Consider the following 22,190-nt stretch of genomic DNA (forward strand, 5'->3'; position numbering starts at 1 on the left):
CCTCTGGATGCTCATGTCCCTCTTTTCCTGTCTCTAATGCTCAGTGATAAGATCTGCAGAGGGAGACAAAGCTCTGAACAATGCAGGAAAGAGGGCACAGGTACCTGGTGTTCAGCTAACCTCATTACCACCGGACATGAGAGCACACCTCTGACCCAGGGGTGCTGATATCCCCACGACCCTTCTGGTGAACCTGCACCTGCTTCACCTTGTGCAAGTCCTCAGATTGCCTATCTCCTGTCTTCATTATGGCACCTTCTTCCCCACAGCTTGTCTTCTCCTCACCAGCAACCACTGCCTTTTCAGTAAAAGAACAAAATAAAATACTCCTAGGCTTGGCCACCTGCTGCATTTGGACATGTTATTGCTTCCCCAGATTCTTCCCAATCTCCTTCCCTGCCAAGGATATGCCAGTGCTGCAGCCCTAACATTGCAGACACACTCAGACAACTGTTCAATTAGTTTCATTGGCTATGCTTATTAGTAAGTTAAATATGCCAGGGACTTTTCTCTAGCACCAAGGCCAGTTGATCAGCCTGTGTCCATAGTACACTCTCTCACACACCAGTTCAGGCTGGCCTCGTCCAAGCTGCCCAGTGATAAGTCTCTGACTGTATTAGCTCCCATACTGTTTGGGTGTAGTTGTAGACTTTGCTGTTTTGCCTGGACCTAGGCTTGACAAGGACTGACAAGTTGACAGTAGAGATGATCAAGCTTCATTGCCAAGGCTTGTTCTTTGGCACTATTTTGTTTTCTAATATTGATGTATATATTGACTTTAACAGATCCTTGACACAGGCTCTGGGTCTGATCTCTTTCCCCTGGAAGCCAATGGATAATAATAATAATTTATTATTATTATATGAATTATAAATTTTATAAATTATATTATATAAAATAAAATGGCAACCTCTTCTTGACTGCAACAATGCTTCCTTCTCTCTGCCCCAAATATCTCCTTTTAGCTTCTCGGTCATGCCTTGATACCCTCAGTAGGTCCTCTAATTTCTTTCTATGACCCATAACTTCCTTAGTACTGAATAACAGACATTTGCTCTCCTGCAGAGCCTCAGCATGTTCTGCAGAGCTGTGTCGGTGCTGACTGCACAATGATCTCTGGGAGCCTGGCCCAGGTCCCGTTGCTGACCAAGATACCATGATACCACTTGCTTGCCCACTGTGCCCACCTTTAGAAGAGCTGCAAGGCACTGAGCAACTGAGCTGCTCTGCAACGAGCACTGTCAGCAGGGAATTGCAAATCCTTCCCAGCACGACACTTCAGGGCAGTGACAAAATAGCACGCTCTTGGTGCCGAGCTGAAGGAGAAAGGTTTCCTTGCTCCGGCCCTTGCTGGGCTACAGGCACTCCTGCCCGTTCCCACCTCGCAGTGGCAAAACTATGCCAGGCAAGCCTATTTTCCTCCCGGCACAAATCAACAGGGGAGCAGCAGGCTGCTCTTCTCTCCTCCCTCCTGACACTGATACTCACTTGCAGGGACATAACTCATTGTGTGCAGGGTTGCAACCTAAGGCGGGGGCTCCTTCACAGCAAGAAGCAGGCTGGACCATGTGGAATATAAATATCATGTTCTGTGCTGTTAGCTGGATTCAAATCACCTGCAAACAAACATTAATTTTTAAACATGCACGTGGGTTTTTTTGTTTTTTTTTTCATTTTGTTTGTTGTTGCTCGCTTTAGGGAGTGGGAATGGCTACCTCCTACAGTGAGATTTAGCTGCAGGCTTCCTTTAAATGAGTGATGGGCACTATTTATTGTGTAAGGCCTGAGTTGTGAAGCCAGGGCATTGCATGCCAAATTTTTCCTGTTTGCTGACGGTTTAAAGAAGTTGGAGAGAGAAAAAAACATTTTTTGGCCTACATAAGCCATTCCAAGATTCACCTGAACTTGTCTGGACTCAGTTGAGTCCAGAGAGCTCACCGAAAGTGCAGATCTCTGCCATAAAAACACAGTGGTGTGGCGAGTTGTGCCTGCAGTGAATTTAAGTCACAGCGCTGAATGCCCAGTTATGGAAGGAGGCAGAAAAGAGCGTTGCAGAATGACCTGGTGCCTTTGACATGAATTTCTCATATACCATTGCTTTTCAGAATTAACAACTCACAAGAAAGAAAAAGAACCAAGAGAAGAACTGAGACTTTTTGTTTAAATTGTTGTGCCGGTTCTTTAGACCACAGGTGTCCTTAAAACCTTTAGTCTTCTCTCTCTGTCTACGGTTTGGGCCAATATTTCCCATCAGCTGCAGTACAAGCAGGATCTGTTTTGTAATGCATAGTAACACCCTGAAAAATAACCTGAAGTTAAACCAAAGGAAATTGGTGCTCAGTAAATCTTCTGTTTGTAAACACCTTTAAGCAAACACTAGAGAGATGAATGAATAGCTTTCCTACTTTCATTTCAAGACAATATCAAACCCCCAGCCACATCACTGCAGTTGTAGTTTAGAAGTATGTATATGTATAAAAGAGATACTAAATGACAGAAAGCACTGGGAGAGAGAATGAAATGATATAGGCTCAGAATAAAGTGTTGATTCTTTATTTAAATGCAAAACCGCTCTCCTGGGATGCTTAACTTCAAATTTCAGTCTTGAAAAGCCAGTGTCTTTTAATCGGGTGTCTGTATACTGCTATATTTCAGTATGTGGAGTTCACAGATAATGAAGTGTAGGATCATAGGTATGACAGGATGAAGATCTGCAGTAAAACCCTATGACTTAAAGTCCTGTGCTTGTGTAGAGGAACTGAAACTTTGTTTTTATGAGAGCTCGAAGATATCCATTGGAAATCTTTCAGCTGGACAGGAAGCATTGGTAGCCTTCAGTTATCAGTGTACTGGAATGAAGACTTTGGGGATAAGGCACTGGGTTTCTGAACGCATAAAATCTATCTGTGCCACATGTTTCCTGTGTGATATTGGGAAAATAAGTTATTTTGGTCATTCCTCAGTTTTCTATTTGTTAACTGGGGATAGGAACAAAGGGGTCTTTTATTAGTTAGGCATTGTGATCTCCTTGGAGTGATGCCTGTTTTGTATTTCTGCACATACTGATCTCATGCAATGTATCAAAATATCATCATAAGCTAAATTAGTAGTCTTTTAGCACAGTGCTCCTTCCTGCTCACAACAAACACTTGAGTATTGCCACCTGCACTAAAAAGGCAGAAATCTTGTGAACAGAAAGTAATGTGTAGTTATGAGACATAGGTAAGGTGTGAATTGTCTCAGGAATTGACATGAGGTGTTTTCATAGCATTAATTTTCTGGGGGTTTTTGTTTTTTGTTTTTAACCTTCTTTTGCAAGTGAAAGAAATGGAAGCAGACAAAGCCCTGGAACTTGCTTGTATGTGAGGCCCTATAACATCTCTGTTCGGGTGCAGCCCTCAGATGGAGAAACGGAGAAACAGCTTCCTGTACAGCCGCAAATCATTTTCCTGGATAGGAAGGTAGGATTTACCCCTCTGTGTATGGACACTTCTATTAATGCTGTACATTTTTGGCATCTCCAAGCAGTCCAAAAGCCATGGGACTGACCTAGATAAGGCATAAGATTTCTCTATAAATAAGTAGTCAGTGGTACTGTCACATGCCTTATTTCCTAAGATAGACTCTGGTCACATTTTTGAGCTTTCTCCTGCATCTGTGAGGGTTAGATTCTTACTTTGGTAGCTATTGTGTTCAGTCTTTCAATCTCCGCTCCTCAGGGTTAGAGGATAGCATTGAGGATTGTAGGAACAGCAACACAATCATTAAGGTTGGCAGTGAAATGGGCTATTCTGGTCTGCCCAAGCAAGTCCACCCCATACAAAGTAGTGCTGTGTGGAGATCCCCATGACTGAAAGAAGCTTGGGCATCTGTGTGGTGTGATTTAGCTCTGCCAGGGGTACCAACAGGTCCTGGAAGCAGTGGGCAAGGTCTGATGAGTCCTTAGCAGGACTATTTAATTGGGGAGTGGCTGGACAGGTTTTACAACTGAAACACAAAACTTTCTGCTTCTATCCATTTGCCTTCTGGGGTGGGATTCGGTTCCCTGTGCATAGGCATCTTGTTGTGTTTTGGGCTATGGCATATCCTATTTAGCCTCCAGCTCCTGCAGAAAGGTAAGGGTTTTCTATAAGCCAAGAGTCATATCTCCCAACTCGGGTTGGTGTCAAGCATTGGTGGGTATCTGAAATGGCACACGAAACCTTAATTGAGGCAACTGAATCCTCCCTTGAATTTCATCCCCTTTTCAGACACATATTCCATTTTTTCTACTACACATGAGAGCTAGCAACTCCCTCAAAAAAAAATAAAGAACTGAAAGCTGAGCTCTTCATATACACATGGACTAGATCCTGCACGCCTATTATAGCTATGATATTTAGGTATCAAAATTAATTTCTTTCAATGAGTGTATAAAGAACTTAAATCTGCAGCTTAACTATATAGACAAACTGAATCCACTCAGTTTCCTTGAACTTTGATGCCATGATGTTGAAATTAGGTGCTTCTCATAAGTGATGTGAATGTGACCCCGAGTATTTAAAGTGAAGCAGCAAACCTTGCCAAACCTTGCTGAAACAGAGTGAAGTTGCCAGAATTGGTTCCTCTGAGTTTAAGCTCATCTCAGAGAGTGACAGTGAGCTCTGTTTTGTTGTCTGTAACACATAACATGTAGGTGCAAACTGCCCTTCCACTGGGCATTAATAAATGATTCCAATTGTTTAAAACCATCCAAACTTTCTTTCCTCCTGGTGATGAATTTTTTCTTTTGTTCTTTTTCCCAGGGTAAGAGAGTTGACAAACTGGGGCTGCCCTCAGAGCCCTGGGTTGTATCAGCTCACCTCAAGGGCTCCTCGGAGGCTGTGCTAAAAGGTTTGGACGTGTTTTCTTACATCAAGGGTTATAGCAAAGCAGCTACGAGTAATTATGTGATAAATTTAAGAGTTCTCCCTGGGAAAGGTTGGGCTTAAAGGTGATCTTTGGACTAAAAAAAGGAAGGTTGAATTAGAAGGAGTTTGGTGAACTGCCCGGTCATATGCTAGAGAAAGAGAAGCTTATACAAGGTGTTTCCATGCTCTGACAGCACAAAGGGACTATATCCAGCAGTTCATCTTGAAAATGTGTATCTTAGATCAAAAAGGCAAAGAATGGAGGATTAGAAATCCTAATATCTGATTTTCAGCTCATGTTAATTGGGGTAATTTCCTTAGAGTCAATGGCAATCTGTTTGTCCCAGCAAATGATCTGGCCAAGTACAGACAGAAATAACTGCCTATTGTTTTTAATTAGCATACTTCAATGTGAAAATGTTTTTCATGAGGGATTTAAATGCTTCCCTTCTGGTCCTCATTTATCAAAAGACCTGAACTCATGATTAACTCTAAGCATGTGAGTATTTCCCTTGAGGTTATTGAGACTATGCACATGTTTAGATAGAGATCGTTTTTTAAGCACAGTGCTGAACTGAAAACCTGAGGATGATCATATGCTTGTAAACTGGAAAGTGGAAATGCAATGGATTATAAACAAAGCATCCCGGTTTCCCTTGTTCTGATCTTTAAATGTCAGAAAACAGGGCACACAGTGAAAAGTCAGGTTTCCTATTATAGGTAAAGTATTTTGTTTACAGTAAGGCTATTTGTGTATTAAATTTGATTTGTGTATTAAATTTGACTTGAAAAGATAACATTTGGGGAAGGTAAGTGGCGCTCATGCTCTAGATTAGGAGTTCTCACCCTTTTAGCTTATGCTTCTGTTAATTATAAGTTCTTCCTGCCCTGTTGTAGTTCCAGGTTTATAGGTTAGAAAATTGTTCAGGTCTTTTTTGTTGTTTTTAGTGCATTCTCAGGGAGGTAAGCCTCAAAGACTTAGAAATGTGGGTCTAGGTGAGTGACAGGTTGTTGGACCAGCTATCATGATCAGCTGTGAAGATCTTGTGGCCTGTATCATGTAAGAGAAAATTTAGGTGACCACAAAATGCAGTCTAATTTTAGGATCTGTTCAAAGGCAGTGCCAGATCCTTGGCTTGGCACTGTACATTTCAAGACGATTGCATTTATACAAGTTGAGTGACCCACAGAAATACTTTCAGACTGAGTTTGTAGGTCAGACATTTCTCCTATAATAATTGTACTGCGACTATGCAACTAACTTCCTGCCATGAATAGAACAGAGCGCTCTGGCAGTGATGTTTTGACTGGTTTTGATCCTGGTGGCTAGAAAACAACAATTTGGCAATTTGAAATCTTAAATCCCTTTTTTTCCTATTGATTGTGTGTATGCCTTATAAAAACTGCTTTGAGGAGACTAACTTTTGTCTGACTTTTGCAATGAAAATGAAATAAAGTGCTAAGTAAAGGAAAGAAGGAAGGAAGGAAAGGAGAGAGAGAGGAAGGAAGGAAGTGTGCATGGAGGGAAGGGGGGAGAGAGGGAGGGAGGGAGGATGGAGAGAGAGAAAAAGAAAAAAGAAAGAAGAAAGAAAGAAAAGTCAGAGAAAAGAAATGCACTTCACATTCTTTAAAAGATACATGCATCAAATTAATAGTCAGTAAACTCCAGCAAAGAATGAACTGCGTTGTACAGATGTTCTGCATGTAATAGTTTGCTGCAGTTTTTCCTTTGACAAATGTCCTTATTGCACTCGTCTTTTGAAGCACATGAAAGCAGCATTTAATCGAAATGGGTCCCGTCTAGCATAGTGAGGCTGCTTCATCTGACAGCAGCCAAACTGCCTCATGGAAAGTAGTTTAGCTCCAAATTAGCTCGCTTCTGTGTTAAATACCAGCTTGCCTGAGAGATCTTTGTGAAGATTCCCATATATATCTATAATATTCTGAGATTTGAAGCATATGTGCCCGAAAGCTGAGATAGTCTCTGTTGAGAAGTACAGTACAGTACTGCAGGCTTCATCATAGACTAGAAATGACAATTATAAATATTTGAAGGCAGCTGACAAGACCCTCCATAAAAGTGCTGTTACAGTGAGCATCAGAGCCAAGTAAACTCTTGGTAGTCAAGGCAAATACTGTTGTGAAGAGGGTCATATGCTCAGTACATAAATGGATGAACCAGGATCAGAATGGAGCAGTTAGAGAAATCTAGATTCCCATGTCTTCAGCAAGTCTTTTCACAGTATAAATTACTGCCTGTTTATATATCATATCATATAATGCATACCTGGAGACCCACAATGGGTTTGGGGCTTTGTTGTGCTGGATGCTGTACGCACATAGAGAAAGATATAAGTAGTCAAAAATAAGTGGGATACTAGTAAATTAAACAGTACCACATCATGGACAGGGGAACTGTAACTTTTTTAGCTGTGATTAAACTGTTAAAACGTAGTATGCTTTTGGCCCAGGAAAGCTAGACTTTTCTCTAACAATTCTGAGCATGGCTCTGAAGGCAACACAGCAATGAACAGTTCTCAATAGGCAACCTGCATGCAGCACTGATGTTTGGAGGCTGTAAGAATTTAAGAGCACAATTTAAGGCCAGGGCATGCCAGTCACTTCAATGCCAAAAAACAGACCCTGACACTGATTGACAGTTAGTTCTTGTCCTGTAGGTACAGGCACGCAGAGTGGGAGAGGAACTGAGGCGGGGTGGCAGAAATTGTTTTCCTTGGATTACCCCACAGATAGAAATGTTTTCATGCTCTGTTAAATGTCTAACAGCCTAAAAGGAGCAGAAGATCCTACATTCTGCCTCCCTTACTCATGGGGACACAGGTCAAGGTGGGAGAGCATAGGTAATGACTGCAGGTTACCTCTGAAGGCCTTTCTCCAGCTTGCAGGCAGCAGTGAAGCGAATGCCCTGCATTTGCTCTGTGCTTCCAGGTCCAGCTCAGTGCTTCTCCCCCTGCCTTTCTAGCACAAAGTTCGGATCAGCCCAACAGTGTTCAGTGACCATTGCTGAAGTGTTGGGCTAATGGGAGAAGGGTTTTACACTGAGGCCCAGGGAAGTGTAGGAATGCTGTACTTTTCCTTACAAGTCTCTATTCTGCAGCTGGCATGTGAGAAAGCTTCCAAATATTCACATCTGATATCCCAGATACTTCACAAATTTATGCCACTAGAATCACTAGTTAAAGTTACAACAAGGAAAATCCAGCTCATCCTGAGCTGGGTGCCGTAGACACTTCTGGGAAGAGAAGAGGATAATTAATGTAAGAAGATAAGCACTGACATAGGCAAAGGTCTTGCAATCTGGCCTACTATCAACAGCCCTGTCTACACCTCCTGAATGGTCCTATGCATTTGTGGTTACAAAAACACTGGCTAAAGGTGTCTCACAAAGATGTTTATTTCACCAGTTTGCTCAGTATCCTGAGTATGGGGATGGAAGAGTATCACGTTCAAACTGTATGTACCTTCACCTGTGCTGCTTAACTGCCAAGACACCTGCTTCGTAAAAATAATTGTTACGTGTTGTCTTTGAGCAAGCAAGAGAGTCTGTGTTTGTGGTCGCTGGATGGAGTCCAGCATCCTAGGAAGTATTGACTTCTTACCCCCACCTGAACCAACACTTGGAAAGTTTGTCAATCTTTAGGATTTTGCCCCCTTCATTCCAAGAGCCTGAATGAAGCACAGACCTGGTCAGCATTACTCAAAGACCAAGACTTGGCTGGTGCTCAAAGATACACACAGTAAAACAGAGATCCAGTTGCAAAATCAATTATAGATTTTAGAGAGAGCCTGCTAAAATAAATAAATAAATAACATAGTTAGGGTAAATGTTGGGTCAGAATGCATTCCCTAATAGTTCAGAACAAGAGATAAAGCGATGGAGAATCTGGGTCCCAGGTTTTGTTTTAATGCTTTCCGTGGAGACTTCCCCGTCATGTTTCTAGCTGAGTTAGTCTCTCCTGTATGATCACAGGATAGTCACCACAGACATTTTTCATGGCCAGATCCCTTTTATAACTTCTGACAGGGATGGAGAACAGTTCAAAACGATTTAGCAGTAGGACAGGAGGTGATATGCCCAAAGGATGAGGTGAAACATTTGCAAATCAGAAAGGGGTTAAAACAGTCATCGTTTTTCCTTTAGCTGCTGTAGCTGGCTTTTAAAAACCATTCCTTCAGTACAGAAAATATTAAGTATCTCCCTAACACTCTCCTAAGCACTTTTTGTTTCCCTGGTGACATTCTTAGTCACACAAGACACGAGCTAAATCAAAAAATGAGTACTGGGAACTTTCTAAAGCATCTGTATAGCTCCCATTACCTCTGCCTGATCCCCTTAACATTTATTCATGTTACACCCCTGTGATAAGGATATGTGCAATAAACCTCATTTCACAAAGAGCTTGGAGACCCATGATTCAGAAACTTAGATCCTCCACTCCATCAAGAATTTGGTACCCAAGTAGCTTTGAAGACTTGGCCCCATGTGAAATTTCTGGGATCAGGCAGAAATTTTGCAATTAGGAAGGACACTGGATTCAGGCCTTCCCAAGTCCCATTAAAGTCACAAGGACTCTCCTGGTTTGTTCATTTTCTCTGATGAGTTCAGGAGTGTGGTTAGGTCATGCTTATCTGGAAGCTGTTAATTGCATTTTTTTTAATATTATTATTACTCTGTAGGGCTCACTGAAGTACAGGTCATAGATGGACGTGCAAGCTTTACCAATTTGGCTGTCTCCAGCACAGGCACAAACTGGAACCTCATATTCACTGTCACATCACCTCCAGGTAGGCTCCATTTTCTGCATTTTGTTTTGTTTGGTAACTGAACGCAAAATCCTACAGGAGATGGACATTGTGTGATCTGATTTATATAGGGAGCTAAGCTTTACTTGAATGAGTGGAGCCATGCCAAACCTCTAAACAGCCTGACTTTTGTTCCATGTCCAAGCTGGCATCACGCAGGCAATCAGTGAGCTGGGTGATTCCCATGCCGTTGATTCAAGATCCTAAAAATTAAGATGGGTTAGAACAGAGATGTGTTGCCAGAGAAAGGTGCCTCTTTCTTCCTGCGTTCCCTAGCTATGAGCTAATTAGATACTTAGGCCGCCTAAGCAACCGGAGTAATTTTTTTCCTATGACTTGAATCCCATCATTCCCTGGTTCTTTTTTTTTTTTTTTTTCCTAATGTGTTCAGTAATTGTCCCTCATTTGTGCTCCCAGTGCACAAATTTTGTACTGCCTTTCACCTACCATTTTTCTGCACCTGGCTGTCTTTCTGGGTGTGACATGCTTTGGGTCATACAGACATTTGGGCTCTGCAGGACTATCCCTGCTGGTTTACAGATGTGATCTTGGGACCTCCATGACTGTGCAGCTTGCAAGAGGCAACCTGTTAATGGTGAAGCAGCAGGGATGCTTATTCCCCCTTAAAAGTACCAGCGGAGAGGAACATTGGCACCTTGGGAGATAAGGCAACACTCGAACTCTGTCTTTTAAAACTTCAGAGATAAGCACCTGTCTAACTGTTTTAGGGCTTAAATTTATTTGCCAATCTGGCCCTAACGGTACATAAGGGTCAAAGCACTGTTTTTTTTTGTGTCAGAATGAGTGCTGGGATGTATCAATGGAAGAGCAGGAACATGCTTTCTGACAGGAACCAGCAGGTAGCCCAAAGACAAATTAAGGTATAGAAGTTGTACCACCATGTGTAAGGTCCTAACACTGGTATTATGTATATAACCTGGGATCCATCAGCTGGAAAGAAGCCTAGGAAGCATAGATAGAAATATTTCCAGATGATGCGTGTGCCACTGCGTTAAGCCCTGCTGAGTACTCCTTTGGAATACTAGCATAACTTTGTTTACCCATGTTCAGAGATTATCTCAAATTAGAGCAGGTACAGAGAAGAACCCATAAATGGAGAGAGGAATGACCATTTTTAGGAGAAAACTCCAAGATAGTTTGGCTTGTTTCAGCTAGAAAAAAACAAGCCTGAGAGAGGACAAATACATCAGAGAGGTAAATAGTTGAGAGTTGAAAGTGGTTGAATGGAAATGGCTGATGAAATATTTAAAATGATATTGTTGGGAAAAAATGGCCAAGAATAATTTTGGCCTAGAAATTAAAGAAGGCTATTAACATTTACAGTCTTATGCTTCTGAACAGTTTTTCTTAATAGTTTGGAATAGTGCAGGCAGATAATCAAACTACTTTTGGATGGAAATTGATAGGCCTGTGGATGATATTGTATAACATGGTACATACAATAGCATGGGACAAGATTAATGACCCAAGAAATCCCTTCCCATCCTGGGAAGATCCAGATTTTTTTTTTTTCATGAGTAACTTTTCCTCCAAGTCAAAAGTGGCTAATCGATGCAATGTTTCCCATGGCTTTGCAAAGGAAGAATTGTGGTACAGGGAATACTTGGAGGTAGGTCTTTAAAGGGGTATATGTTGACCTGAACACCCACACTGATGACACTTCAGTGAGTGCAGATGGAAAGTCAGCACCTCGCAGGATTAGACTCTTCAGTGGGAAGTACAGCACAATGAAATGGTTTTGAAAGTTATTTCAGGGGAGTCAAAATATCTCCTTTCCTCTGATCAAATGCAGAGCCCTTTCATTAAACACTTAGCTAGTCAGAGTGTTGCAAAGAGATGTTTACAGATAGCAATGCAGACAGCTGATCCACCTGTGTAGGCATCGTCTTTGTAAATCAGAAAATTTATACTTTTAGTATGCATCATAAAAATACACACCAAAAAGAAATCCCTGATGCTTGTTTGTTATTGGGAGCCATGCTGGAGACAGTATAAAGACTTTTATACTGCCAGACTCTTATAGAAGGTATTTGCTTATCATTTAAGATAAACAAACAAAAGTAAACAATCAAATAATAGATGTTTGGGATGCATTTTCATGATTAGCTTTCTGTGTGTACCTTGGCATAGTTATTTATTCTCTTGTGATTTAGAGAGAGCTCAGAAGATGCAGCTGATGTCGAATGCAATGATCCCAGGTTCTTCAGTGGTAGTTCCTGGGGAGAGGAGAATATTCATTGCATTGCTGCATGGTCTTGCTCCTTATTCTGCAATAATACTCACTTAACTGACAGGTATCCCAGCAGGCTTGATCCATTCACTTTCCGTTTAAACCAACAGCAGTCTAATCACAAACTATTAGAGTAGCGTGAAATGCAACCTTTAAGCACCTGTCTGTATAGAGTCCTTGACATCTGTGAGATTACTTATCTCCTCTCAGGTGAAGTTCATATGGGTGTACATCTGCAGGCAAATTTTTCCCAATTGGAACATGCTTCCCGCATTGTTCTGATGAAGCTCTCTTCTGTTCGAGTGGGCAATATTGACACAAATCTAATCAGTTTCAGATAAAAGCACTTACAGCTACTTATGCTAGTCTCCAAGTCTCCGTCTGACGGTGTTTCTGATTTTTGAGAATAAGTGAAAAGAAGACTTTCAAATTTTGTTAAAAGTATAGCTCAAACAAGTAAAAGGAATACACATCTGTTGAAATGATTAGAATTGTGGGATTAGGACTGAGAATGAGTCAGGTGATATGATAGGTAGTATGTTAGTGTGCTCTTCCACATCCTTCAAATCAGTCTATAGACAGCGCAATGGCCAGTTTTATTAAACTCCTCTCCTTCCAGAACACATCTCCATTCAAAATGTATTTTGGAAGTGGTCCAGAGCCTGTGCTAAATCCAGACTGCTTGTGAGCATAGCCTGGGAGAGTGTTTGCTGGCCCAGACCAAAATGTGCCAAACAGCTTTTTCACAGTTCAGTTTTTTAGATCAATTTCGAATACCTGAGTCCACACCCAGGTACTATCTAATGTACTGGAAAAGACTATGCTAGCAGCAATGACACTCAAACTTTTTATTTATAATACTTGTTATCAACACAATGGAGAATATTAATGAGTTCCCTGGGAGTTTTCTGTATCTTGGACTTAAGCTTAATGCCAGTGAATGTTTCTAGATTCTCTCTTACATTCAAATGAATGAGGTATAGCCTTTAACAACAGTGTATGACTTAGAACCGTTCTCATTGCAGCCAGCCTCTCTGTCTTGTTGGGCAGAATGTACGTGTGTTGTGTCTGGGCCTGATCTGGTTGGCCTTAGACACAGATACTTTGCAAATGTATTTTATGGGTTTGGAAGTCAATTGGACAAATTCATGGAAGAAATTTTGGTTGAGGATTGTTACATTCAAAGAGGCTGCGTCTACTTCAGGAAGCACTGAAGACTTGGAATGTAAACTGGAGTAGTTTGGTGACACATTTGCCTTGTTCTGATATTCTGTCCTAAATAAAAATTGTTGGCCAATGCTGGATATGGAGAGAGATGGACTTTTGGCATGTTCCAGCATGCACTTTTAATAGCAGCAGCATTGTTAAAAGGCTACAACCTACTGTTTTCACCATGAAACTGGTGTCCTCACTTTTGTAATAAACTCTCACTGCTTTGAATTCTCAGGGGCTAAGTTTACTGTGCTGTCTCAGCCGTTTACCATCTTTCCTGTCGCCCTGGGAGAGAAGTCCAACGTGATCGTTGTTATGCTGAGTTCAGCAGCATCTGCACTCATCCTTGGTCTTCTTGCATTCTGCTGTCTCAAGAAAAGCAAAAGCAAAAGTAAGTTGTAAATGCCCACGAAAATTTATACTTGCAGAGCATAAATCTCTTTCATTTAGCTAATCTCCAGAGTGGCCACAACAGGATTTAGTAACAATGGCAAAGCAAGCTGAGCAGAGTTTTTAACACCATTCATAAGTCTTACCCCAATATAGCCTGATTGTTTCATTTTTTCCTAATTTCTGTCGGCTTTGGATAAGACTCACAGTCAGTCTGTCTAGTTACATATCCCCTATTCTGCTGTTCTCATGACTCTTTCACTTATTTCCTCTGGTTGTCTCATCATTTTTTTGCATCTTAATTTATCTTCTGCAAATTGCTCGGGTAGATGGTGGCCCTCAGAAAAAGCTCTGTGGAGTTCAGTAGTAAGCAATATAGTTCAGGGTTATATGGTTATGTCCCTATAACAGATGCCTGAGTCCTTGCTGCAAAAAGTTTTAAATGTGTTTAAAACATGGAAAAAATCTGATTTCTATAGTGCAGTTAGGGAACTGAGAAATAAAGGAAATGTTCACCATGATTTCAAGTGCCAAGATTATCCATTCAGCCACTGCATTTTCATGATAACAGGTGACACAGCAACATATTGCTGTGGTGAGGTTAATGCAAAGCTGAAGTGCTGACCAGGAAGCAGACACAGCTGCAATGTGAATGCGACAGAGGCAGCTGTGTAGCCATGCTGACATCCCATGCTACATCATCATCATCATATCCTTCAAAGTGGTGATTGGAAGGCTGCAGCTTCTCTGGAGCTCTTCCCCCAGACAAATCCACACCTCTTCTAACTTACCTTAAGGTTGTTTTTTAACACTGACCTTAAAAACAAACATAGCTACCTAAAGGAAGCTTTCTTAATATGGGAGGCATAAAGCTCTCTGTGTAAGGTAAAAACTGAAGGTAAAACAACATGGTGATAACTGCTCTGTGGATTGGTTCCCAAATTGCCACCCTAAACTTCTGGATATGTAGAAAGCCACCAATAACTTTGTCTTCCAGATATGTTGGGACCTAGCCATGGGTACAGGTAACCCATACTGAAGGAGCCAGTGCACATCCCAGTTAATAAAGCATTTTAGACCAATTTCCCAGTAGTTTCAAGGCCTATCTTCTCAAGAGTTTCACTAAACTTGTTCTTCCAAATAACTTTGCAAATCGAGGCCAAAGAGCCCTTCTCCTAAACTTCACCGTGAACACTAGCTGCAATAAGGTCTGAATCTCTAATGTTAGTGAACATGGTGACAATATAAGGACAGGTTTTACTGAAGAGAATAGGTGGGATCCCTAGTGGTAAAACACAAGATGGTATAATCATAAAACAAGCCTCTCTCCTTTTGGGCAGAAAGAACACGTGCTCGATTATCTGGTAATTCACCAGCAATTTATTGTTGCTTGAAGCAATAGTTGGTGCTGAGCCAAGGGTGGATTGAGAGTGATGCAACTGTTTGCTTCATTGCAGAAACAAGGACTGAACAGGCTAATGTACCGCAGCAGGCAGAAGCCAGTACCCACGCACCCCAGACCCAGGCACAGCCTTGTTCAGCTCACATCCAGCCTTGCCGCAATCGAGGAGAGAATGACAGCGGCATTTCTGTGACAGGAGGTGAGATTGCAGAATGAGATCTTCTCCTCCTATTTGTCTACTTAGCATTTTCTCTCCTTGTAGACATATTATGTGAAATGCTAGCTCAGATGAAGGCAGCAGCAACCCCACCCCCACCCCCCTTGAGCTCACTGAGTCCATGATTTCACCTGGTGTTTTGGAGCAGAACAGGGACTGACATTCCCATTGTATCCACAGCACTCCTGGAGCAACAGGGCCTCCCTTAACCAGATCTCCAGGTGCTATCGCAATAGTAGCACAGAGATAGCTGCTGTGCAATGCTCAAAAGCTCTGGATGAGCCTGCAGGCTGTGGATGACTGTACTGAGGTCCACTACTGTGGTGGAGGTGGGGAGAGCAAGAAAAACCACTCAGGGCTCATTTCCACACTCTCCCTGTTACCTCCGCCACTCGCAGTTCCTGCTACAGGACCTTCATGCCATGCTTTCTGTGCAGTGGTTCAGAGCCAGCACCCCAAAATGGTTCCATTCTCCCCGGTTTTGTGTCCCCCTTCACCCCCTACTGTCACTTTCACAAACAACTCTCTTCCGCACACCTCCTCAAGACTTGTCTTTTCATCATCTGCTGATCAAACACAACTTCTTCTGAGGTCACTGAAAAGCAGACAGCCTCTGGGGCATGCAGCTGGCAGCATAAAGCATTGGCTTCCCTCTCTGCACGTGTGACATGTTCCTATGGTTTCTTTTCTTTTTTGGTCTCACCAGCCAACAGCGCACATCTAAGGGCATTCTGATAGCCCTGATGAACCATCCATTTACCCTGTATCGGGAATTTCTTTTTCCTCCTCCTTCCCAAAGCATGTGGATTACACAAGAGGCAGGAAGAAGATATTTGGAGCTTTATCTTCTTTTCATTAGCATCTATCACAAAAGCAGAGAGAAAGAGAGAGAAGGAGAGAGGAAATTCTGCAGTTTATGTGTTTTGATATTTGCTGTACTCCTCCAAAATACAGCATTCAGCTGTGTGCCTTAGGATACATATCTGCTATAAATTCATTTTTTATCTAATTTGTCTGAGATCTAAGCTTCCTGTGGAGGTCTGAGATCAAAGGAACTGATTCTGTCTGATGTCGGCTCTGACACATAATGCGTGCTGACTTAGTTCTGTCTATAGACTCGCAGTGGGAGACTGCCATTCTCCCTTGGCACCTTTACACAGTGAACTTTCATTTTGGCTGGGGAGGCTGACAGGTATAGCGTTGATTGGAGCGGTCGTGTAAATAATTCATGGGAAGATTTTTGTCAGGAAAAGGAAATCCAGCCACTTAAAGTCTTTTAGGAATAGTTGCAAGACAAAAAGATTCCCCAATATGTTCAAATCTAAACAAGGATAATAATATCTTAAGTGAATTTAATACATATGACTTGGAAACGTCTGTTTGATTTCCTCCTATTTAAAGTGCTGTTGGTTTTGGAGACAGAGAGGCAATCAAAGCTACAGTCTTTTTGTTTAGTTTCTGCTTTACAGCTGTTCCCCCCATAAGAAATCCCACCTTTCTAAAACAATTAAATGTTCAGAGTCTTTATTATTAATCATCACAGTAAGTCTTGCAATGCAGAGCTTTTCTGTTTGGTAAGTACTTATTCAGTGCAAAGTCCAATGGAGCTAGGAGCCTTGGTGGTTGTCCCAGGGCAAATAGCTGAGGATGGAGATGATGAAGAAAGCCATGTGCATAGATATGCAATATTTCAGGTGAGAAGGGATCAAGATATTACCTTGCCTGACCCACTCTGTAACAAAAATCTCCTCAGTTTCACATAATTCTCTCTCTCTTGAATTAAATAACTTTGGATCGACTAAAGCATGGTTAACAGAAAGGCAGCCAGAAGTGGAGGTACATATTGCTTCTCTTTGCAATTTATTCTGGTGGTTTGCCACTTTCAGCGCTGAAAAGTTGTATCCTGTACCAGTTTGCATTTCCTAGCTTCAGTTTCCAGCGTTTGGGCTCAATCTACAGGATTCATTTGTTATACTGAAGATCCCTTAATACCATGCTGCTTCTCCCTGTGAAAGTGCTTGTCTCCTAGAGGCAAATTGTTGCTTTTCTGGGAGTTTCTCACCATTTTTGGTGACTTGGAACCCTTCCAGTGGCTCTTTTCTCTGCCCTCTGCATTATTCAGACCTGGTTTGGATGTCTGCTTTGTGCTGTTGCAAAAGTAAAATCACCTCCCTGACATCACTCACTACCTCTCTCCCACCAAAAGATCTCATTAGTCCTTTGGGCTTTTGTGTCTCACTGAGAGCTTATCCTGAGCTATTTGGCCACTATGATCCATAAATCACTATTGGTTGTTTTCCAGAAGAGGGTTCCCACTCTGCAAATATGGTCTGCATCCTTTGTTTCTAGGTTGCTCAGGACAGCTTCTCCTTCTTTACTTTCTATTGGCTTGCCATTCTTCCTGCCACTTCCAAATTTCATCAGAATCCTTTTTAGGTTTGATTCCAGATCACTGATAAAAACACGGAATAGCATCCATTTCAGTTGTAGTGTCTGGTACCGCAACTCATCCTACCCTTCTAGAATTCTTTCTCATTGATAATTGCTACCTGAGCTGTCTGTTAGCTGGTTCTTAATCCATTTAATGTGGGTTTTATTGAGAAAACAGTGGGTCTTCAATTTAATTAAAAATAGAGAAAATCGTGGTATTATAGACTACTACATTCTAGAAATGTCTAGGCAATATTTCATCCCTGAAATTGCTCATATCCAAAAAATAAACTTTTAGCCCTTTCCAAGAATAACACAAACTTGTTTGATAAGACCTATTTTTGCAACAGAAGATGGCACCTTTGAAGATGAAGAAGGCTTAAATACATAGCAAAAAATAACATGAAACTTTGTTATAGGGGATCATGACCTGATCATTTTGCTTATGTGTAAAAAGCAGAAAGTTGAAGGCAGTCATATATGTAATCTGTACTTTAAAAGAGCCAATTACCTAATGCTAAAACAATCATGAGGAGGAAAACTATTATGCACAGAAGCATGTGTGACTGCTGAAAATTTACTGAGAACTTTCCAGTGAATTTCCAAAAGGCACAGTTCTGAAATTGAATGCTATAGGCATTCTAGTCAGAAAAAAGCAACACTCCTTACCAGGAAAAGTGAGCACAGGCATAAAGAAATGTGGAAATTGTAGGAAGGAAATGAAGATAGAGGAAAATGATGCCATCAAATAAAGTTCAAAATCAAAGAATTATAGAAAAGGGAGAAGGGATGCAAAAAAAAAAAAAAGAAAAAAAAAGAGAGAGAGAGAGAGACAAAAAAATATATGAATATATTTTATATAGAATGAGTTTCAGAAAGAGGGATGTTAAGGTCACACAAAACAGTGGTTAATGTTGACTGTGAATGTATGCTGTGTCAGCCTCGTTCACATAGCTCCCCAAGTAATGTAGAGGAAGGAGCCAATCCTAGTGGATTTGGCATAGTGGATATGCCATGCATGCATATGATCCATCCTTTGGAGAGGAAAGTGAAGCATAATTTACTCAAAAGAAATAGCAAGCAAAGCTGTTCCTTCTACCTCGCCAAAGCCACACTATCTCTCTTCCAGTAACACCAGTAGCATATTCGTTACTCAAATAATAGTGAAAGTAATCTTCCAGATGACCCTGCAGACTTCAGGCTCAGCCAAGCAAAGTTGCCACTGGCATCAAGGGGAGCTTTGCCTGCAGACATCTGTGGGATGTTGCCTTCCAATTAGGAATCTGCAAAACCATCCGACCTCTTTGCTGCCTCTTCTACTGTCCCCCTTATAAAGACTGAGCAGATAGGTCTTTTTGAAATGCCTTCGTCAGAACTGAACCTGTCTCCTTTCTTCACATTGGTATGAGCTCTGACATGGTCTGGATAGCAGAAATGTTCCTCTGCCGTTAATCTGAGCAGCAGGCTCTAGAAACCATTGGGCAAAAAGTCTTGGGCTGCTAAGGGTTAAATTTGAAAGACAAAGCTCAATAATAAGTAGTGGTAGCAACACATTTTCTGTGGATCACTTGTGGAAAGGACCAGTAATGAATGGTCTGCAAAAGCCAGTGTCATCCAGTAACAAATGTGGTACGTAGTCTAGGACTAGTTCTGGATTTGGAGCAAGTATCCAAGGCTTGTTTTTTGAACAATTTCAATTTTTTTCTGGGGTTGGGGGAGAGAAAACTGCAAGAATTTCACAAATGTTTTCAGCATCCAAATGAAGCAGACTGCCAATCTTGCGCTGAAGTGATAGCACACACTGTCAACTCAAAAGCCATCTGTCGTAACACTACAAGTGATTCTGCCTCTGTGCTTGATAACCCTTTGGATTGCTATGATGTAAACATTTTGCATTTCCACATGAAAAATGTATAAGATCCATTTCACTTTTTCTGCATTTTTTCAACATCATTTCATAAACAACGTTACAGGTTACAGCCTCTGCCCTGAGTAGGTTTCAAACATTGGAAAGTTGTGCATTATACTATAGCTTGATTCATAGAGGGCTGATGTATTTATAGATGTGTAGTGAGTATTAAAGATGATTATCAACCTTAGCAATAAACAGCTTATAAAACAGCTGTATTCTATACACTTTATTATTAAGAATTTATTGAAACATTTGATAACCATTGGATAATGCTTTAGGAGCTATTTTTGTATCAGTATGAAAAAGACAGCTGTTTCCATTTCAGTTTTTGGTTGCTGTATGTTTATCTGTGGAAGCAGTTTACTGTTATTGGGTTTTAACAACTTATTTTTGCCAAACTGAAATTGGGGGCCCATTAAAATGATCCTTCTAACAACCCTTTTTCCAATAACAACTACTTTTTCATTAAAGTTTCTAACAGACAGGAAAGGCAGTAAAGGGAAGGAAAGATGAAGGCAGGGTCTTACAGTTATTGTAAAGCACAGACAGGTTTTTCTTTTACAGATGTGGAAGAAAACAGAACAGTGGGAGATGCTAGAGGACAATTAAAGGAGCTGAACCTACAGCCCCTTGAAGCCAGGTTGGATGGAAAGACAAACACTGTCCAGCGTAAGACGGGTCATAGAGACATCTCTTCTATGGCTAGGAAAAATGACAGTTGCCAACAGCCATGTGGAGGAGCATCTCTTGGTGACTCTCTGGACCTGCAGCAGCTGGCTGTCCCTGGGCTCTCTGGCTGGAAGGATGCCCCCCAGCCTTCAGCTGGTCACAGCGAGGAAAGGGAGAAGGCTGAAAGGGTGCCAACACTTCAGAACGACACCAGAGAGGAGATTGCCATGGGAGCAGCAGATGTGTAGAAGTGACTTGAGGTGGTGGAACACCAACAAACCAAGCTTCTTCTGGGTTGCAGCCAATGCCAACTTAAGTTTCTTTTTTATTGGTAGTCAGAGAAAAAACATACACCTATTAACACTGGAAATCAGCCTGTCATGCTGCACACATAAAAACAAAACTATGTCTAGACTTGTTACCTGCTTCTGAAGCCAGCAGGGAGGCTGTGGCCATGTCCACGCTGTTAAACTCTCTTAGAGGCATATCTAAACTGCCTGTTGAGAATGTCCTTGGCTTCTCTCTCCAAGAATTGTTTGGGGAAATGCTAGCTGGTTTAGGCCAAAAGCGTTTGATGGATTAGCCTAATGACTTAACACTGCAGGTGATCAAGTTCCTATCTCCACATTCTGACACTGTTTAATTTTTCAGCATTGATGTAGTCTTAGTGGCTAGATCAATGCCCATTGGTGTGTGTATATTTATATATATGCACTAATAAATATAAACGTGTGTATATGTGCATATTCACATAGCAGCTTGTATAAGATTTTTCCTGTTTGTTCTGCTCCTGTCCTTAGTTTGTGATTCAAAGAACTTCTGTATGTTCTTTTTTTTTTGTTGTTATTTTTCTGAGGAAAAAAAAAATTAATCATGTATTCACCTTCCATTTCATTGTGACTTTAGCAAGCGCTTCCAGGCTATCCTAGTTAAAGCTGTGTTTAAGATTTTTTTTTTTTAATTAAACTGTTTTGCCGAGTTAGATCCTCACCATGTTGCTGTTTTCTAATACCTTTAAATCACTGGCTTGTTATGAAGACTGCTCTTTATGAGTGATAATAATAATAATGATGTGCTTCAGTTGTTCAGAAGATTCCTCTGTGCTTTGCTTTACTGAGCCGAAAGATGAGGAACTTTATTATGCCCTCTCTGTATCATAAAATTCTTGGTTGCAAGGTGTCCTGGTGGCACATAAAATTTATATTCTTCTGCAGAACACATAAGCAGGAAGATGAAGTTTCTGGCCAGACCGATTGTGGAAACTGAGGTGAGAAACCTCAACTTGAAAAAAAAACAAGTTTCTTCAGCTGAAAAACTGCTGCCATGTAAAAGCACCTAAAACTGGTTATCAGCTGTAGATGGAAGGAACGGTCTCCAAATCATTTCACCGAAGCTGGATGTGTCTGCAAGTGATGTCTTGAAAAGTAATCACTTCTCTTACTTACTTCTGCACACACAAATATCTTGTTCCAGACTTCTCAGGTTCACATCAGTTTAAGCCCTAAGGGAGCCCCAACTTGTGTGTAAATATTGCCACCCTGACCCATGCACAAGGTGCTATTGGCTTCCAAAGGTGTTAAGTGTGCACACCCTGAACCTGCGCTGAAGAGTGAAGCTGTGGATAAACCCACTCCACATGCTGTGGACAGGGTGAAGGAGGTTACTCAGAACACGGATTGCATCTATGCTAGTATATAAAACAGGCTACCTTCTGCCACCTGACCCTGAGACCTAATGGCACAGCCGGTTCCTGTCTGTAGAACTGTCTTCCAAATTGGATGACTTCATTTATACTCATCACCCTGGCCCATGCAAGCTCCTGAATTGTGCACTGTATGGGCATTTTGTGGGTGAAAACTAGCTGAATCAGGATGGATAGTGGCAGAACAGTACTTGAACCCCAACCCTGAACCTCTTAAGTCCACTATTGCAAGCTCATCCATGAGGACCAGTGCACATGTACCATCCTACCCACACTTCCCAGGCAAAGTAAG

General features: G+C 41.4%; 1 protein-coding gene across 1 annotated transcript in view; it reads left to right on the forward strand.

Annotated features, from left to right (window-relative positions):
• PKHD1 (PKHD1 ciliary IPT domain containing fibrocystin/polyductin) overlaps window positions 1-20,689 on the forward strand; it is a 270,667-nt gene extending 249,978 nt beyond the window's left edge. Inside the window, exons 60-65 of the mRNA XM_067294855.1 lie at window positions 3,335-3,461; window positions 4,785-4,872; window positions 9,588-9,695; window positions 13,412-13,567; window positions 15,024-15,167; window positions 20,092-20,689. Coding sequence (XP_067150956.1) covers window positions 3,335-3,461; window positions 4,785-4,872; window positions 9,588-9,695; window positions 13,412-13,567; window positions 15,024-15,167; window positions 20,092-20,444 — 976 coding nt within the window. The 3' untranslated portion in view covers window positions 20,445-20,689. The remainder of the gene's footprint in view (window positions 1-3,334; window positions 3,462-4,784; window positions 4,873-9,587; window positions 9,696-13,411; window positions 13,568-15,023; window positions 15,168-20,091) is intronic.
• The last annotated feature ends 1,501 nt before the right edge of the window (window positions 20,690-22,190 follow it).

The sequence above is a fragment of the Apteryx mantelli genome, chromosome 3, assembly GCF_036417845.1.
Source record: "Apteryx mantelli isolate bAptMan1 chromosome 3, bAptMan1.hap1, whole genome shotgun sequence".
In the NCBI taxonomy this organism is placed as follows: domain Eukaryota; kingdom Metazoa; phylum Chordata; class Aves; order Apterygiformes; family Apterygidae; genus Apteryx; species Apteryx mantelli.